Genomic DNA, 19,454 nt, shown 5'->3' on the forward strand with positions numbered 1-19,454 from the left:
CGGCGTGCCCGGCGCTGTCCAACCCGCAGCCTCAGGTTTCCCGCGCTGCCCCTGGTCACCCAACCCGGTGTCCAGGAATTCCCGCCGTGCGGCTGGGCCAATCAGGTGGCCGGACAGGTGTGTACCTTACACTGCCTATAAACTCCTGCCCTGATCTCATCATAAAAATGGATAATAAATTTATTGAAAATTTGCATCCAACTCACCACTGCGCAACTTCTCCAAATCTTCATTTGTTTCTAAAAATTGTTCTTCAAACTGCAATGCAGAAACAAAATGAAATGCTTTTTCCTCATTTTATAAGATCATTTTAGAGAAATTAGCTCACGCTTGGCACGTTTTTTTTAAACATGTTAAGAAAAAAAAAAGCCAATGCAACAGAAGCTTCCTATTTGGGGGTAGAGGCTGATTCAAATTTTTTGTGAAGAAGCAATAGGTGCCTTTGCACAATGGCTGTTGAAAGAACCTTGTGCATTTGCAAAGAGGTTGCCATAGCTCCAGCTCCAGAAGGTCACAAATCCTTTAAGGTGATCTCAGTACCTATCATTTCAGCCTTGCAATTTTCATGACCACAATTTGCTTTCCTTGTTCAGGAATATTTTCTTCAATTTCCTCATCTAGCATATGGTCATGAACATTCCTAGTGAATTGAATTGAATTGAACTTATTAAATTTATATGCCGCCCTTCTCCCTAAGGATTCAGGGCGGCTCACAACAATACAAAGTTAAAAAACATAAAATACAAAATTTAAACAAGAATTAAACCATAAATGTAATAATTACATAACAATTAACCCAATAAAACCAAATTTAAAACTATAGTCAGTCCAGGCCCGATTGTTGGAACATCCATGTCTTCAGATCATGGCGGAAGGACCAAAGGTCGGGGACCATCTGCAGCTCCAGAGGCAACTCATTCCAGAGGGTCAGCGCACCCACAGAGAAGGCTCTCCCCCTGGGGGTCACCAGCCAGCATTGCTTAGCCGACGGAACCCTGAGGAGGCCGACTCTGTGGGAGCGAACCGGGCGATGGGAGGTTGACAATGGCAGCAGGTGGTCTTGCAAGTATCCCGGGCCTAAGCCATGTGCCCTTTGATCCAAATTCTAATCAAATCAAGTCTGCTTAGCTTTTTGCAATCAAGCAAGGCCAGCTAAGCACAGCAAAAGGCTTTACAAGCATATTACCTGAAAAGCTTTGTGATTTTAATTCCATTGCAAAACATGGCTTCGATTGGAAACCACTCTAATCCCCCTCTTGGATTCTGATTTCATTGTCCAAACGGGTATATCAATCCTTCCAAAACTTGTATTTGGAATATCAGCTCTCCCTCTTTTTCTTTTTTTGCACTTCAAGTGCATTAAATTCACCAACCCAGAGCCTCTCTAAGACTTTAAAAAATCTGTTTCGCAAGAGAAAAGAAAGGGAGCCCTGTCTCCCAAGGGGAAAAAAATATTCTTTGAATGCTTTGATTCTTCCACCTGCGGGTGTATCAACCCATCCATTTTGTGAAGAACCTGTTGGAAGGGTGAATCATTGCTCACTCTCTGATGCTGTTATTAGAAGATCATTTTGAGATGCCAGCCAGAGCGCTGGCTGAATTGTGTGCCGTAGGCTTGCAACAAGCAGGATAAAACAGACCTCAACTCCAGCTGCTGCAAGTAACCAACGGATAGATTCCATTTTTCCTCTTCCTCGAGTGTAGTGCAGTTTGGGTTTCCCTGCCATCTTTTCGGAAATTCTTCAGACTCTCAAGCACAGCAGAGTAGGAAGATGGACTTTGTGGATGTCCTAAAACAGAAGTGGAAGAGGAACCCTCATGAATCCAGAAGTAACTGCTTTTGCCACAGAAGCAATGAAACACAGTCCATAGCATATACTGAGCATATACTGGTCTTCAAGAAGAAGACCGGGCCGTCACTTAATGGTTGGGCTCCCATCTTAAACAATTCAATAGATCTAATTTTCTTCAGTGTTACCACTAGCTGGAAAACTTTGTATTCTTAACTTTCTACTAGTAAAGGTAAAGGTTCCCCCGCACATGCATGCTAGTCGTTTCCAACTCTAGGGGCCGGTGCTCATCTCCGTTTCAAAGCCGAAGAGCCAGCGCTTGTCTGAGGGACGTCTCCGTGGTCATGTGGCCGGCATGACTAGACGCCAAAGGCGCATGGAATGCTGTTACCTTCCCACCGTAGTGGTCCCTATTTTTCTACTTGCATTTTTACGTGCTTTCAAACTGCTAGGTTGCCAGAAGCTGGGATGAGTAACAGGCACTCACTCTGCTACGCGGCACTCGGGATTCAACCCGCCAAACTGCCAACCTTCTGATCGACAAGCTCAGCATCCTAACCCACTGAGCCACCGTGTCCCTATAACTTTCTACTAGCCAGCCTCTATTCAACAATGGAGAAACCTTGCTTTAAAAAAAAAACCTATACCCCATTTGAGAAGATGACTTTTGAAAAGCCAAAGCTACTCTTTGAAGTATCAGCATCTAGCCTGAGAGTTAAGAAACCTTCAACTCCAATTATGGCTCCGTTATGGCTCAATTTTAAACCAGCATATCTCATCCATCTCAAAGCAATCTGTTTCTGCTTAGATATATCCCCCCCCCAAATTCACAAACTCCAGACTGCTTCAAATCTTTAAGCAATTGTTGTTCATTCCCTTACAATGTAATACTATACGTTGCAGGGCATGAATTTATCTGCAGTCACTGCCAGATGAGTCCAGCACAAATGTCCAGGTAGATAACTCTACTTATTGTAGCAGGCAGTGTAATTGCCAGAAGAAGCAATCAAAAGCACTCACCAGGTGTAACTTCTCTGCTGGGTAATTGCTCTGAAAAATGACCCCCCAAATCAGCAAGGAGTCTGAAGTCCTGCCTGCTTTTATACAACAGCTCCTTTTGGGAGGGGGAAGGGGAGCAGGCGGATTTAAGCCAGTTTTGAAAATATGCTTAGTCATACCATCTCAGTCTTCAAGGAGAAAGGGATCAGAATTAACTTGTGAACTAAATTTTGCAACAATGTAAAAAGAAAAAAAACCCTGACAGAGCAAATGATTAACTGCGTTTAGAGCTGGCGAAAGAAGGCCACTATCAGGGTCATTCCCAGCTATGCCACAGATAGATCATGCAGCAGGAATAAAGGAAAAGATGTATCAGTTGAATTTCATGCAGCTGATAGAGGAATATATATATATATATATATATATATATATATATATATATATATATATATATATATATATATATATATATATATATATATATATATATATATATATATATATATATATATATATATATATATATATATATATATATATATATATATATATATATATATATATATATATATATATATATATATATATATATATATATATATATATATATATATATATATATATATATATATATATATATATATATATATATATATATATATATATATATATATTCACCAGCCTTTGGGCCCGGCTTAGCTCCAGTCCTGACAAATTACATTCACACAGTTGTCTTGATTAAAAGTTGGCTCTGCTAACTGACTTGGGGCCCTTTCTAGAGATTAGATAAAACCCTATCTCCACCCTGTTTGCGCACTTGGATCCTTTCATCTAGCTCTTTATTGATGTTAATGCTTTAATGCTTAACATTTTAATATTTATAACTTTTAATTGTCTTTATTGTTATTTATGATACTATAAGCTGCTCAGAGTTGGTTGACAGGGTGCAAATAAATTTAGTAAATAAATAATAATACAAAAATGGCCTGCTATTTCTTTCTTCCAGAATATAATTTCAAGCCCTCATGCACAGATCTTCCAAAGTGGTCTCTGACTGAAGCACAAACCATTGTTTTCTCTATTTAGCTTTCTAGATAAGCCAAGATGACTTAAATGCCTGGTGAGGCTAACTAATCAATTATAGAGTTGCCAATTAATCAGAAAAAGCAGTAGAGTTGTATTCTTGCTCTTCAAAGAACTGCTTGATGTGGATGAACCAAGAAGCAATTTTTTTAAAATCACACAACCAAATACTAAAGGAAGTCTAATAATCTCTCAGTTTAAGAAATGCATGTGGAGGGCACACAATTATGCCTATGATCAATTAGGAGAGTCCACGTTACCGCCCATTGTCATGCACACAAAGGAAAAAGAGATTGAAGACAGTACAGGTGGGTGTCCTCTTACAACAGTTCATTTAGTGACTGTTTATGTGATCAAAATTTGGATGTTTGGCAACAGACTCATATTTATAATGGTTGCAGTGTTCCAAGTCATGTGATCACCTTTTGCAACCTTCTGACAAGCAAAGTCAATGGGGAAGCCAGATTCACTTAACAATCGTGTTACTTGAAAGGCATCTTTTTCACCATATACCCAACAAATGCAAAATGATTTTGCCAATCAGAGAGACATTTGATAATGGGTATAGCCACTGGGTGGAAGTTCACCGGAGGAGCCCACCCAGGCCATCACCCATCCATCCATGCCCATTTGGGAAACATATCTGGGATCTGAATGCCATATTGAGACCACTAATTATGAAGGGCTGACAGTTCATCAGGCTGTAAGAAAAGCCGAGTTCCAAATTATCCCTTGTGAATGTTTGATGACCTGCTTAAAGATTCCAAACTAACAGTTCAGGAATTCATCCTGCTTCCAGTAGGATACATGGTGAAGTAAACATCTTCAAAGGAGTGGAGACACGTGATCAGTGCCTAGATGGCGCTTTCTGACTGGCCAATCCAGATAAAGGAGATTATCTGGATAAAGGAGGGTGTGAGATTGCCCACTTGCATTCTGGATAGCTTCTCCTCATGAATAAGCAGCAGGAATTGAGGTTTCTGCAGTCAGATTGTGAGGTGAATACCTCAGAGTTGAGCAAATTCCATCAAGCTCAGAATGGCAATGTATCCCTCATAGGCACACTGCCAATCTCATTTCTTAATCACTTTGGGAAAATGGATCTTAGCAGCTATTCAGCTATTAAGAATGTTACAATGGACAAGTCTGATAGCATGCACTGGATGCGTTCAATCCTTAGCGGGGGGAAAAAGTTCTAAAATATTTAAGGAAAAGAAAAAGACAAAAGAAAAAGACAAACACCCCTCCCTCTTTTTTTGGAATAAACAGCAACAGGATGACTAAAATATTGACTGTGACCCCTGAAGAGGCCTGAAGTAGCTTCAGGGGAACAGAGAAAATTTAATCTCCCCCAGCATTGTCCAGAAAAATTCCACATGTGGTTAATTTTTTTAGAGTGTAAACATTAGATTCATATATAACAGTGCATAACAGCGCAACTGGCCAGTGTGTGTGCCTGTGTGTGTCTTTTACAGGTAGTCCTTGACTACCATTCATTTAGTGACCACTCAGAGTTACAACAGCACTGGAAAAAGTGACCTAGGACCATTTTTCATAAGCTGCAAAACCATTGCAACAGCCCCATAGTCTTGTGATCAAAATTCAGACGTTTGGCAACTGACTCAGATTTAGGATGATCGCCTTTTGTGAGCTTCTGCCAAGCAAAGTCAATGGAGAAGCCAGATTCACTTAACAATCATTATTACTAACTTTACAAATGCAGTGATTCACTTAACAGCTGTTGCAAGAAAGGTCATAAAATGGGGCAAAACTGTCTTGGCAATTGTCTCACTTAGCAACAGAAAACATGGGCTCAGTTGTGGTCGTAGGTCAAGGGCTACCTGTGTAGGAGCATTAACAAGCCACTCCCAGTGGCTACTAGGAATGGAACTGATAAGAAATCAAAGGGGAAAGAAAGGGAAAGGTTTAAAAAGACTTGCTGGTCTGTCTTGCAGTTTCTTGTAGAGTCTTTTTTAAAAGAATGAATGGAAAGAGATGAGCCAAGAGTTAAATTCTCCTGCTGGCAAAAGTACACTACAAATGGAAATCCCTCCTAAGTCAATGTTTAAAGTATTGCATTAGCAAAAAAAGGGTTTAACCTAGAGGTTTCCAGCTGTCCACCCTCTTCCAAAGGACAGTCCGTGTCATCTGGTACATCTGGTTGACTTTTTGCAATCAGTTAACCAATTAACCAGCCTGGATATGGACTTTGAACAGTTCACTGCACATCAGACTGCAAAGGGTAACATATAGCGATATGAAGAAGGCCTCACAGCCCTGCCTTCTGCAGATTGACTTAGAACACGGGTCGGCAACCCGCAGCTCCGGAGCCGCATTCAGCTCTTTGAGCCGTCTCCTGCGGCTCCCAGTCGCCTGGTGCACGCGCACCTCTCTGAATGGGCGGAGGTGCACGTGCACCACTCCGAACGGGAGGAGGTGCGCGCGCACCACTCCAAAGGTTTGGAGAGCTGCCGCGGCCCGCAGCAGCTTTCTAAACCGGCACCAGCAGGTCTCCAAACTGCTGTTCAGGCGGAGGTGCGCGCGCAGCTCTCCAAAGGTTTGGAGAGCTGCGCACCTGCGCGCGCACCTCTCCAAACCTTTGGAGAGGTGCACGCGCACCTCCGCCCGAACACCCGTTTGGAGACCTGCTGGTGTTCGAGCGGAGGTGCGGTTTGGAGACCTGCTGGTGCCGGTTTAGAAAGCTGCAGCGGCCCGCAGCAGCTTTCTAAACCGGCACCAGCAGGTCTCCAAACCGCTGTTTGGGCAGAGGTGCGCGCGCAGCTCTCCAAAGGTTTGGAGAGCTGCACGCACAGGAGACCTGCACGCGCAGCTCTCCAAACCTTTGGAGAGCTGCGTGCGCACCTCCTTCTGAACGGACAATGGCGCCGCGTTTGGAAAGCTGCCAGATCCCCCGCAACCTCCAGGTGAAAATCCTCCATTTTCCCTCTCACAGCCCTCCCTTAAAAATTCCGTTCCCAGCGAGGCCCCGGGCTTTTAAAAGCCACCGGGGCCAGGCCGCTGTAGGCGAGGACAAGCTTCCTGGCTCGCTCCCTCTCTTTTCTGCAGGTATTATTTGCTCGAAAGTGTTTAGGTTTATTGCTCAAATGATGTTTCTAATTAGCGCTTTGGACCAGGTCCCTCTATTTTTGAGGGAGGGGAGAGGGAGGAGAAACTTATTGTAAAAAAAAATAGAGGGAAAAGACTCCGCTGGAAGCAATTCCTGCTTTACAAAAGCCACTAGTGCCGAGAACTCCGTTCGGGCGGAGGTGCCCGCGCACCTCTCCAAAGGGAAGACCCGTTGCCGCGCAGGTGCCTCCCATGTTTTTTGCGCATGCGCAAAATGTTTTTTGCGCACATGCATGTGTGGACGCACGCGCACGCACTTTTTGCGGCTCCCACTTTTTTGTTTGTGTGATGGAACCGGTTCTGAGTGGCTCTTTTTGTTTTTCCGGTTGCCGACCCCTGACTTAGAAGAATCCTGCTCCTCCTCTTCTCTTCTGTCTGAAAAGAGTTTTCAGTGAAGAGGTTGTTAGCAGTCTGTCAGAATGAAGGCATCAAAACAGTGGTGGGATTCAGCCGGTTCGCACCAGTTCAGCAGAACCAGTAGCTCATTTTTTGTTGCCCAGGCCCAGAACGGACTTCCGGAAGCGGCATCCACGCAGAGAACCGGTAGTTCACATATATTTGAATCCCACCACAGCATTAAAAGCTTTCCCTTAGATTTGCCAGAGCTTCATCTGTTAAACTGGTATCTGCCACAAAGTATAGTTTCACCACCCTTCAGTTGTTTCTAAAATCCATATGGCTGCTTACAGAGTCTTGGCAGCGAACAGCAATTACCACAAATTTCAGTCAGGTAAATTTGTGTTGTGCCAGCAAGCTCCTTCATCAGATAGCCTTTTTTTTACACTTCTCAATTAATTAATCAATAATTTGTGTCAGTTCCCAGACAGCTTGTCTCGTAGGACTCTTTTATTTTAAAAATCCAAAAATTGCTTGCCAAATGTATTTCACACAGCCATCTCCTCCTCCTCCTCCAGCCAATTTTCAGATATTAAGAAAGCTTTAATGCCTTTCAGATCTGCCCTTTGTCCCTTTCCAAGTCTGCTTTTGCTTACTTTTTCAATTGGAATTCATCTCTCTCTCCCCCCCTCTCCTTTCCTAGTCCATGTCTCCCTTTCTCTAACCAACATTGCCAAGATTACAAAGTATAAAAAATGAAGGTTTAAGCTGATACAGTACCATTTGCTTTACTTCCCACTTGGTTTGGATTTTAAAATTAGGCAACGCTTTTCCAAAATAAAATAAATATGAGACTAGCTTCTAAGCCCCCATTTTTCCTTCGTTCCAACTCTGCTGCAAGTTGATTTGGCTTACACTGAATTTGTATTAAGTTAACTCAGGAATATGAATGAACATCTTTTCATTGTATTTCATTTGCAGGGAGCAAGGGGTATGAATCAATTCACCTCAGATTTCTTTACTAACCTCCAAATCTTGGATCCAGCTGAAGGCCCTTGGTTGAGACCTTTATCGGAAGGTCTGCCACCTTATTCGGAGCGTTTGCACAATGCCTGCTCCTAAGCAAGTTAGTCTGAGAGGCACACCAATACTTGAAATCCAATCTTTTTTTTTTTTTTTTTTTGCTCAGCCTTGCTCTGGCAAGGAGGAAAGGGCAGTGCTCAGTTGGAGCCTTCTCAGATTTCAAGAGGGTAATCCTTATGCAACAAGGAACAGGAATGTCCAGTTGCCTCTTGAAAAAATGCCTTTGGGACAACCAGAACCTGGATGACTGAGAACCTCCATAAAAATTAGCTATGCACTTTGGGATGAACAGCCTTCAAATGGTGCGGGAATATGAACGGATTTCCAGAAAACATTGCCAACTACAGGAACCATTTGCACTTCAGTCTGAGATGCAGACAACACAGACTCATCCCCAACAGGGAGAGCAAAAAAGCAGGAATGACTTCTGAATTCCAATCCCCCATTTGAGTTTCCTTGTGGGAAACTGACAGGGAGCATCAGAAATCTCCTTCCCTTTCCTTCCCAGCAGGAACGAAAGTGGTTGCTGCTGGGTGGGAGAGGGAGGGAGCGAGGGATTGTGAGACTGGCTGGGAAACTGTCACAAAATGTTGACAATGAAGGTCAGATGACTGCAGCAACCAAGCAGCACAGCAGGAACCTGTTGGTCTGAAGCAGCCACAACTTTTCAAAATGTCATTTCTTCAGAAATCAGGAGTGCCAGATTTTGGACATATTCTGTAAGTTAGCCCATCCAAGGTACCTTTGTTCAAAAATGGTTGCCCTATGATACACTGTTTCATCCAGTGAAAGATCATGACAAGAGTTTTAGCAGTATGTAGATTCTCACAGATAAGATAAAATCTTTTGATAACTTCAGTTAAATAAAAATAAAATAAAAGCATAGAATTGAACGAATCAGATAATTTCTGTTCCTGATCCTCTCTGTTTGATGGAAACCATCACTAAGAAATAATATTGCTTGCTTGATCGATTGTTTGACCAATTGATTAAATGTTTATGTCGCCCATCTCTCTACCTAATGTCTTCTTAAAGTGTTAATGGAAGATCAGACATATTGTTTAGTCACTAAGTCATGTCTGACTCTTCGCAACCCCATGAACCTCCCCTCAAGTTCTCCACTGCCTCCCAGAGTTTGCCCAAATTCATGTTCACTGTGTCAAATGTATCAGTTCAGACACATTACTGATAGCTTAATTCTGAAGAGATGTGACCACTATTAAATAATCAAATAAATATTGGTTTGGAATATTTTATTTCAGGTTAGTTTAATGGTGCTGTACTGTACCCATTTCATCTTTACTTCTCTTGATCTTTCTTGATCTTTCTACTGCTTGATCTTTCTACTGCTCATTCAGCTTTCCACTGTAATTATGTGGATTGATCCTGAAATACAGACCTGCAAAGATATATATTCCCTTACAATCACCTGAAGTACAGTTACTACCTCATCTAAAATCAGCATTTCTATCTACAGCAGTGAGTGATCCCAGATTCCTAGCCAAACGTTAATTGAAAATTTTTATTGCTTCAGCTGCCGTTTTCTCATCCATTGGAGGTTTTCGTGCTCTGCCGGGCTGCAAAAATTTCTTAATTGTGGGAATGTTACTTAGTCTTCCTTTAAAAGTCTAAAAAAAGAGGAAAAAATGAAAAAAGTTGAATTTTTACATTTTTTTTAAAAAAATGGCATGGCTAAATAGACATTTTGTCATCTGAACAACCTGCAAGTATTATATTCTGAAAGCTCATTTATTTTAATGCTGCTTTTGATCTTGGTTGCAAACTGTAATCATCAAAAGAGGCATATCTGTCAACACAAGCTTCCATGACAAAAAAATGGTTAAAAGATTTGCTTTGTGTGTGTGGTTTTGAGTAAGCATTGAATCCTAGTGACTGCCCGGAGAAATATCTGCAGTTTTTCTTGGCAGAGTTTTCAGAAGTGGTTTGCCTTGCCTGGTTTCTAGAGCTTTGGGTAGCCCAAAGTCACCCATCTGGCTTCGTACCTAAAGCAGGATAGAACTCGTGGCCTCCTCGTTTCTAGCCTGGTGCTTTAACCAATACACCAACCTGGCACTCAGATTTGCTTTACATTCCAACAGCTGTAGTCAACATGTCATCATTGAAGGAAGATGGAAATTATAGTTCATAACACCTAAAGAGTCTAGGAACATTTACCTAATAATAGATTTTTTCATATGTTTTAGCCTATGCGTATTGCCTGTATCCATTAAGGTTGAAGATACGCATTAAAATGCTAGTAAATACTATAAAGAATTAGAATTCCACATATGCATATTTTCAAACTAGTACGTGGGCAGAAGCTGCTGTAACTGGAAAAAAAAGAGACCCAGATTTGAATTAGGGTCTAGTATCAGAATAACTGCACATTATCTTTCACTATCGGCCTGATGTGTATCAACATACCAGGGGAACTAACTATAGGATATAATTATTACTGGCAGATTGTTTTTGAGTGGCAGCTGAAATGACCACCACCGTATTATGCCTGGTACAGCAAACTACCTTGCACTTCTGTCATTACCAATTGGAGAACATGATTTGGGAACTGATGGGATTTTGATTTGGTGTTGTGCTGCATGTTTTTACTGCTTCCTTACCTCTATTATTTTATTGCTTACAAGAGTAGTTGCTTACCTTTAATAGAGGAAATGTTGAGAGAATATCTGCCTTCAACTCTTCCACCATCAAAATGCTTTCAAATAGTTGAATGTCTGCTCTGGTAAACTCTTTTCCCACAAGGAAGACTTGCCCATGATCTTTGAGCACCTTCAGAGCATAAAACATGTTAAAGACTTATTATATTTTAGATACATATTCAATATTGAAAAGGACTACAGTATTTGAAGGACCTGCAAGTTAGCCAACTGGAGAAGGTCCCATCCTTTTACAGGGAGTCAGTGGATTTTTTTTCTTTAATGTTAACTTGGTGCCGAAAAGGTTGGGGACCTCTAGCTTAGAGGAATTCTACTCTTCTTTATGGCCTCCAGGAACTCAAATGCATGATGTGAAAAAAAGCAAAATGGGAGAAAAGCAAATTGTAACTCTCTTATTATGTACCCATAAAAGTTTCATAAAAGAGTTTGAACATTTGACTTCTGGTAGCGCTGCCGCGCCAAATGGCGGCGTTTCTGAAGCCGCCTGATCTTGGGAAGCGTTAGAGCGCCCGGAGGCAGCGAAAATCAGCTGTCCCGTGCCGCTGAAGTCTCTCCCTCGGGAGAAGAGGGAGAGGCGAGCCTGTTTGGGTAGAGGTAGAGCTCCTCTGTGATTCCCCCAACGCCTGGGGGCTAACGAAGTGAGTTCCCTCGTATCCCAGGCTTTCTCCGCTCCCAGGACGCTTTCACTCCACAAAGGAGTGGAACAAGACGCGACAACTACATCTGCTGCTTAGATGGGATTGTATTTTTTTTCTTTGAGAAGCAGGCAGAGCAAAGCAGGAGGATTTGAATTTTCAAGTTGGATTTTAACTTTAACTCAGATTCATTATCTTCTTCAAGTTTTAAGCTGACTGAAATGGAGTAAAAATGGCGCTGGAACGTTTCTTTCTTGTGTGAATTGACTGTTTTTGAAAATTGTTATATTTTGCAATATAGCAAGAGATATAATTTGCAACTGATTCCATCCAGTACCGGACTTTGTGTATTTGAAAGTTTGTTCTTTTTTTATTGAAGGATAAGGAACTTTGGGAGAAAAACTTTTATTTTTTCTCCCTTCTCCTTTCTTTTTTTTTCTTTTTGAACTTTGATTCTGCTGGGTGAAAGAGGAAATCGAAACTTAAGAGATGGCTGCAAGGCGTGGGGGAGACCCTACAATTTCTAAAAGTATTATTTCTTCACCTTTACCACAAGCCGCAGGGCAGACTTTGACGAAACCTACAGTACAACCACCTTCCCCCCCACCTCCTGCATTTACATTGGCAGACATTCAGCAAGTTGTGATGCAGTCAACACAAGTAATAACACAAGTATTACAGCAAGAAATAAAGGAAACAAAGGAAGAATTTGTTAATCAAAACAATCAAATGAGGGAGGATATAGTGCTTGCACTCCAGGGCTTGGCTGCACATATCGAACGCCTGGATATTCGTGTGTATTCAGTTATGGAGTATGTGGAGAATTTGGAAAATAAAATTATCAGTACTGAACAGAAAATAGACAGAGTAGAGGTTAAAGTTGATAGAACAGAAGATGAACTTACTATATCACAATATAAAAATATGGAATTTGCATTGCGCATCAGAGGCCTTAAAGAGAATCCTAAAGAAGATTTGGAATGGGAAGTAGCACAAGCAGTGGCTCCTGTCTTGAAATGTGAACCTGAAGAATTACTTAAAGAAATGGATAAGACATTTAGGGTTAATTCCTGGATTGCTAGGCAGAAAAATTTACCTAGAGATGTAGTGATTTACTTTTCCAGGAGATCAACCAGAAATTCTATTATCCAGGCTTTCTATTGGGAAAGATTTCAAATTGCAGGTCAAGATATTATAATTTTAAAGGAGATACCTCCAAAAATTCTCAGAAAAAGGAAAGATTTCGCTTTTCTGTCCGATGAGCTTAAGAAGTGACAAATTCAGTTTAGATGGGAAATACCCAATGGAATTGTGGTGAATTATGCAGGGACGAGGTGCAGGTTGGACACAATTTTAAAAGCAAAGGATTTTTATACTAAGGTCCTTAAAGCAGGCTCACCACCGTCTCCTCGAGTTAAAAGAACAGAAGCAAGACAAGAAGATAAACAATTGAGTGAAGGGGCAATGTCATTGCCTCTTCAGGAGATGCAGCAGGCTGAGATTATGGAGCAGAGTTTGGCATTAAAGGAGGACCCGAAAGAACAGAGGATAACTAGGGCTGCATACAAGCGTATGGAAAAAGAGCAAAAAAAGAAGCTTGTATCTGGTCCAACTACGCAAGATGCGGCTGTTTCAGAGCCTGTGGGAGGAGCACGTCCGAAGAGAGCAACAGGTGATCTTCAGGCTATGTTCCAAAGGCTCCTGGTCACCAAAGATGGTGAAGTTCCTGACATGGAATGTTAATGGCTTAAATTCACCACAGAAAAGAAAGAAAGTATTTTATTATTTGAAACAACATAAAAATGACATTGTTTGCTTACAAGAGACACATATTGCATTAAAAGACCAAAAGTATCTGGCTAATTCCCGATTGGGAACACATTTTGCATCTTTTGCTCTGGACAAGAAGGCTGGAGTGGTCATTTATTTAAGAAAAGATTTTTCGGCTAGATTAATTGAATCGGACAAACAAGGGAGACATGTTTGTATTGAATTAATGCTACAAGGAAAGAAAGCTCTTCTTGTTGGATTATATGCTCCAAATCAACAACAGCAAAAATTCTTTAAACTTTTATATCAGAGAATAATTGAATTGGATTACAAATCTATTATTATGATGGGGGATTGGAATGGAGTTTTGGACCCATCTGAAGATAAGAAGGGATCCTTCAAAAACTTTTCTAATTCAAAATTGCCTAAAGCTTTTTTTGATTTGAAGGAGGATCTGGAATTAAGAGACGTATGGCGGGAAAGGAATATGAAAGACAGAGATTTTACTTTTTTTTCGGATAGACATAAATCTTTCGCTAGGATTGACTTTATTTTAATTACTACTGATCTTTTCTCTAGGGTTAAGAACGTTAAGATTTTTCCTAAGACATTGTTGGATCATAGTCCTGTTTGGTTGGAGTTTTTTGCTGAATATGGTAGTAGAAGATCCTGGAGACTAAATGAAAATTTATTTAGAAATGAGGTGTTCTTGCAGAAATGTAGAGAACATGTGAAAGAATTTTTTGTTATGAATATGCATAAAGGTACATCGATGGGAATGGTTTGGGATGCCAGTAAAGCTTATATGAGAGGGGTCTTGATTTATATGAATAATGCTTATAGGCGTAAACAAATGCAAAAACGTATAGATCTTGAGGAAGAGATTAAATCTAAAGAGAAAGATTTTATTTTGAATCCATTGGATAATAATTTAAGGATTTTGATACATTTATTGAAAGAACAATTTAGTATGCTATTGGCTGACCAAGTAGCAACTAATTTGCGTTATGCTAGACATAACACTTTTTGTAATGCTAATAAGCCTGGTAGGTGGTTGGCTTACCAATTAAGGAAAAAACAGAAGTCACGTACTATAGATAGAATAGAATATAATGGAAAAGAAGTCTATCAAAAAAGCTGATTAAGAGGAGTTTTTTAGATTTTTATTCGAAATTATATTCTAGAGAAAATATACAAGTTTTAGATATAGATAAGTATTTACAGGAAGCTCATTTTCCGAGACTTTCAAAAGAACAACTTGAGATGAATCGCCTAATAACTTCAGAGGAAATTTCTTTAGCTATTAAACAGTTGAAAGTGGGCAAGGCCCCGGGAACAGATGGATTAACAGCAATTTATTATAAAAGGTTGTTGGTTGAAATGATTGAACCTTTAAAGATCTTGTTTAATGAAATTCAGACTGGAGGAGCAGTTCCTCCATCTTGGAGGACAGCTTTTGTATCATTGATACCAAAGGAGGATCAAGACCTTACTCAACCTAAAAATTATAGACCTATATCGCTTTTGAATACAGATTATAAGATTTTTGCTAAAGTACTGGCTAATAGATTAATGCAAGTTTTGAAACAATTGATTCATAGTGATCAATCAGGATTCATATCAGCAAGGTATATGAAATATGTAAGACAAATTGTAAATTTGCTTGAATATTTGGATAAGAACAACCAAGTCCCTGCAGCATTGATATTTTTGGATTCAGAGAAAGCTTTTGATCAATTGAATTGGCAATTCTTAATGAGAGTTGTTGAGGAGATGAATTTTGGAGAAGGATTTCTACATTCTATTAAAGCTATATACCAACAACAAACTGCACAAATTATAATAAATGGGGGGCTAACAGAGATGTTTAAAATTGAAAAAGGTACAAGACAGCGATGCCCCCTATCACCATTATTGTTTGTTCTAACTTTAGAGATTTTATTAATTAAAATTCGAGAGTACTCTATGATAAAGGGAATTAAAATAAAACAGAATGATTATAGATTGAGAGCTTTTGCTGATGACTTGGTTGTGACAGTATCTCAACCGATACAGTCGGTTATAGATTTGATGGAAATTATAACTCAGTATGGTAAGGTTTCTGGGTTTAAGGTAAATAGTAATAAGACTAAGATATTATCTAATAATATATCTATGAGTGAAAGGGAAATGTTAATTAAACTAACAGGTTTTGAAATAGTAAAAAAGGTTAAGTATTTAGGAGTGTATATTGCAGCTTCAAATGTAAAATTATATAAGAATAATTATGAAACATTATGGTTGAAGGTACAAAGGGATTTAAATAATTGGAAAAAATTACAATTATCTTTATTGGGAAGAATCGCAGTTGTTAAAATGAATGTTCTGCCAAAATTTCTCTTTTTGTTCCAAATGATACCTATATTGAAAAAGGATGCCAACCTTGATGAATGGCAGAAGGGTATTAATAAATTTATTTGGGCGGGGAAAAAACCAAGAGTTAAATTTAAGATTTTACAAGATGCTAGGGAAAGAGGGGGACTCAAGGCACCAAATTTGAAACTGTATTATGATGCGGTGGCCTTGACATGGGTTAGTGATTGGCTTAACTTAACTAATAAGAGAATACTTCACCTTGAGGGTTGGGATTTGGTATATGGGTGGCATGCATATTTGCTTTATGATAAGAAGGTGGATAGGGCTTTTAAATCTCATATTCTTAGAAGTGCCTTGTTGCGTGTCTGGAAAAAGTATTATTATAAGTTAAATTATAAAATACCGATTTGGGGAATTCCTGGACAAGCGATAGAAGGTGTATCTATGGGAGTGGGTTTGGATATGTTTTCCTATAAGGAATTACGTAGATTGGAAGGGAATGATTGGCAACTTAAATCATTAGAGGAGTTAAGACAAGAAAACATAAGTTACTCTTGGTTTCAATATACTCAATTGAAAGCTAGGTGGAAGTTGGATCAGAAGGTTGGCATCACAATTATAGATGAAAATTTAGTAAAACAAATTAGAGATTTAAATCGTGCACATATAAAGAGGATATATAATGTTTTAATCGAACTGGACTCGGAAACGGAATTGGTTAAAGATTGTATGATAAAGTGGGCACAAAATATTCAGGAACCAATTTCGCTGGATACTTGGGAGGTAATTTGGGTTAGAAATGTTAAATTTACTCAGGCTCAAAATTTAAGAGAAAATTTTTATAAAATGTTTTATAGATGGTATCTGGATCCCAAAATGTTGTCTAACATGTATCCTAACTTACAGTCTAAATGTTGGAGATGTGGTAGTTTAGAAGCCACCTATTTTCATATGTGGTGGACTTGCAGAAATATAAAAGCTTTTTGGGTTAAAATTTGGTGGAACATTCAAAAGATTTTTAAGAGAAAGATAAAGTTCTCTCTGCAATTGTTTCTATTGGGAATTGTTGTAGATTGTGATGTTAAAGAAACTAACTTGATGTTGAATTTGATAACAGCAGCACGGTTACTGGTGGGACAATACTGGAAGAAGGATAGTTTGCCTACAATAGAAGAATGGGTGTTTAAAGTTTCGAATCTTGCAGAAATGTCTAAGATTTCTGCTTATTTGAAGGATCATTCACAAGAAAGATATATTTCAGTTTGGAGGAGATGGATAGATTATATTCAGAATAAATATGGGACTAAAAAGTTCCATTTAGCTTATGAGTAGATTTTAGAGGGATATTGTTATTAATTTTAGTGTTAGTACTTTGTATGTATTTATGTTAAAGGGGAGTTAAAGCACATTATGAATTTGGTTAATTTTATATTATGGATAATCTTTAGCTAGAATATGATTATTATAACTATACCCTGTATTTAGCTCTGGGAAGTGGGGGGGAAGGGGGTGGTTTGGGGTGGGTGGGATTTTGGGATGTATTGTAAAATCTTGTTTTTGTAAAACTCTTTAATAAAAAAAAAGAGCTTGAACATTTTCCGTATTGGTTTTAGAAGTCATGTTAAGTAACCTCTTTTTTATAAGTATTTTCCAGGATCTCTCATGCAGCACATGGAATTGATATCACATAGGCAACTGGACAATTAGGTTCATCATTCCATGGTCTCCCTTTCTTGGTAATTGGAGAATAAAAAGATGCACAAGTAGAGCATCTTTGTGTGTGTTTCAGTGGTGCCATGCTAAGATTAAAGTATACAAAATTATACTCAGACCATATATTTTGGAACAATGCATGATTTTGTACTTCCTGCTCCAGCCATCATTGTAAACCTTCCTGATCAGGAGAAAGATATCTTACAATAAGTTGATTAGTATTCATTGCTATTCTGACAGAATGTTCCACAAGCATCTCTCTGTCTACTGGGCAGTTAAACACATCTAATTGTAAATTAAAACCCAACATTGACCCCATGCTGTGTTTCATAATATTCAAAAGCTGTTGCTGAGAGCAGTGTCCTTTCCGCCTGAGGGTAAGGTCAGATAGATATGGGTTTGTAAACTGCGATTCTGAATGAACATTTCTGCCATGCCTTCAGAGGACAGTATTTACTGAAGATACGGAGGAAGTTGGCAGAATTGTTCTCTCACTGAGGAGAGTTCCCAGCATATCCAACTGGCCTACACCAGTTTGGAAAGAGAGAGTAGGGTTTTGCTGTTGCTGCTGCTTGTTGTGCTCCATTTCTGAAGTAACCACGTCCATCACCTTAGCTTCCCTTTTGCTCCCTACCTTTTCATAGGCTGGGAAATATCTGGTGGAGGCTTTTTCCAGGATTGTCTGTAGAGGTGAATTTTACAGTTCAGGAGTGAGGAACAATGTCCTTTTTATGACTTGTGGAATTCTGGAAGTTGGTCCACAAGTCATAAAGGGGGCCACTGTTCCCCACCTCCATTACAGGGCATGCTTGGAATTTCAATATTTTACCTATACTTCTGAGAAGATGTCACTTGCTTAATATTTAGATCAAAAGTCTTATGAGACAGTTTTGCTGTATATCACACACAAACACAAGGTAATATGCTCACCGTTTTTTAACTTTTGTAGAGCTTCTTTTGAGTCAATGAATTGTTCTTCAAACTAGTAAACAGAAAAGACAAAAGATTTCTATGGCTTCCAAAATTATTGCAAGTGGCAGATTCATCTCCATGTCCACCATCCTTGACAGAGATTTGTAAGAAAAGGAACTCCATATTCCAAAAGGAAATTGGAGACCTAGATTTACTGAGTTAAGTTGTGACAACCCACCCAACTATAGTTAAGTCAAACCATGACTAAAGGGAAACATAGTTTAACATGAGGTAGGAACCCAACAAATAAGACACAAACACAATGATGATAAAGTAGTGGAAGTTAATCACTTAATACATTTTAGGAAAAAAATATGGATTTCCACAATGTCAGAATCATGAAGTTTGTTCATTACAAATTTCTATTTGAGAATTAAAATGGACCCACCTTGGCAACAATAGATTCCAACACAAACATTATTAATTAAGAGGAGTTTGGAAGACTCACCTCAATCCCAGCTGCAGCCAACATCCACCTTATGGTTTCCATTCGCCCTCTTCCTTTGAAGTAGTGAAGCTTTGGTTTTCCAGCCATGGTTCTACTAAACTGTTATCCTGTGTGGTGGAATGTGGTCTGGATTCCCAGGAGCGAGGGAATGCATTCCAGAGGAATAAGAGACAATGAAGTTTAGATAGTTTGACTTTGAGAAAGAGAGTTAAGACACCTCCTAGCAATTTTCAGAATATACCTTTAATGATGCAAGTAGTTGCTTTAATTTGGCAATATTTGTCTATAGACGAGGAACAATAAAGGAACAGGTTTAGAAATAACTCTATTTAATTTAATTTAATTTAATTTAATTTAATTTAATTTAATTTAATTTAATTTAATTTAATTTAATTTAATTTAATTTAATTTAATTTAATTTAATTTAATTTAATTTAATTTAATTTAATTTAATTTAATTTATATACCG

At 39.1% G+C, this 19,454-nt stretch overlaps 1 protein-coding gene and 1 long non-coding RNA gene across 2 annotated transcripts; both read right to left on the minus strand.

Annotated features, from left to right (window-relative positions):
• Nucleotides 1-203: 203 nt before the first annotated feature.
• On the minus strand, nt 204-9,299 carry LOC308679368. The gene is made up of 3 exons (XR_014028761.1): nt 8,361-9,299; nt 1,641-1,790; nt 204-258 (listed from the first exon to the last, which is right to left on the minus strand). It is a non-coding gene; the product is annotated as an uncharacterized lncRNA (long non-coding RNA).
• An 80-nt stretch (nt 9,300-9,379) lies between these two features.
• On the minus strand, nt 9,380-19,072 carry LOC308679367 (glutathione S-transferase-like; the record flags this gene model as incomplete). The annotated part of the gene is made up of 4 exons (XM_081346977.1): nt 9,380-10,045; nt 11,073-11,204; nt 18,200-18,247; nt 18,986-19,072. 4 exons carry the CDS (start codon nt 19,070-19,072, stop codon nt 9,926-9,928), a joined length of 387 nt encoding a protein of 128 aa, XP_081203103.1. The 3' UTR covers nt 9,380-9,925.
• Between the last annotated feature and the right edge of the window lie 382 nt (nt 19,073-19,454).

The sequence above is a fragment of the Vipera berus genome (genome assembly GCF_964194415.1).
Source record: "Vipera berus genome assembly, contig: HAP1_SCAFFOLD_314, whole genome shotgun sequence".
NCBI lineage: Eukaryota > Metazoa > Chordata > Lepidosauria > Squamata > Viperidae > Vipera > Vipera berus.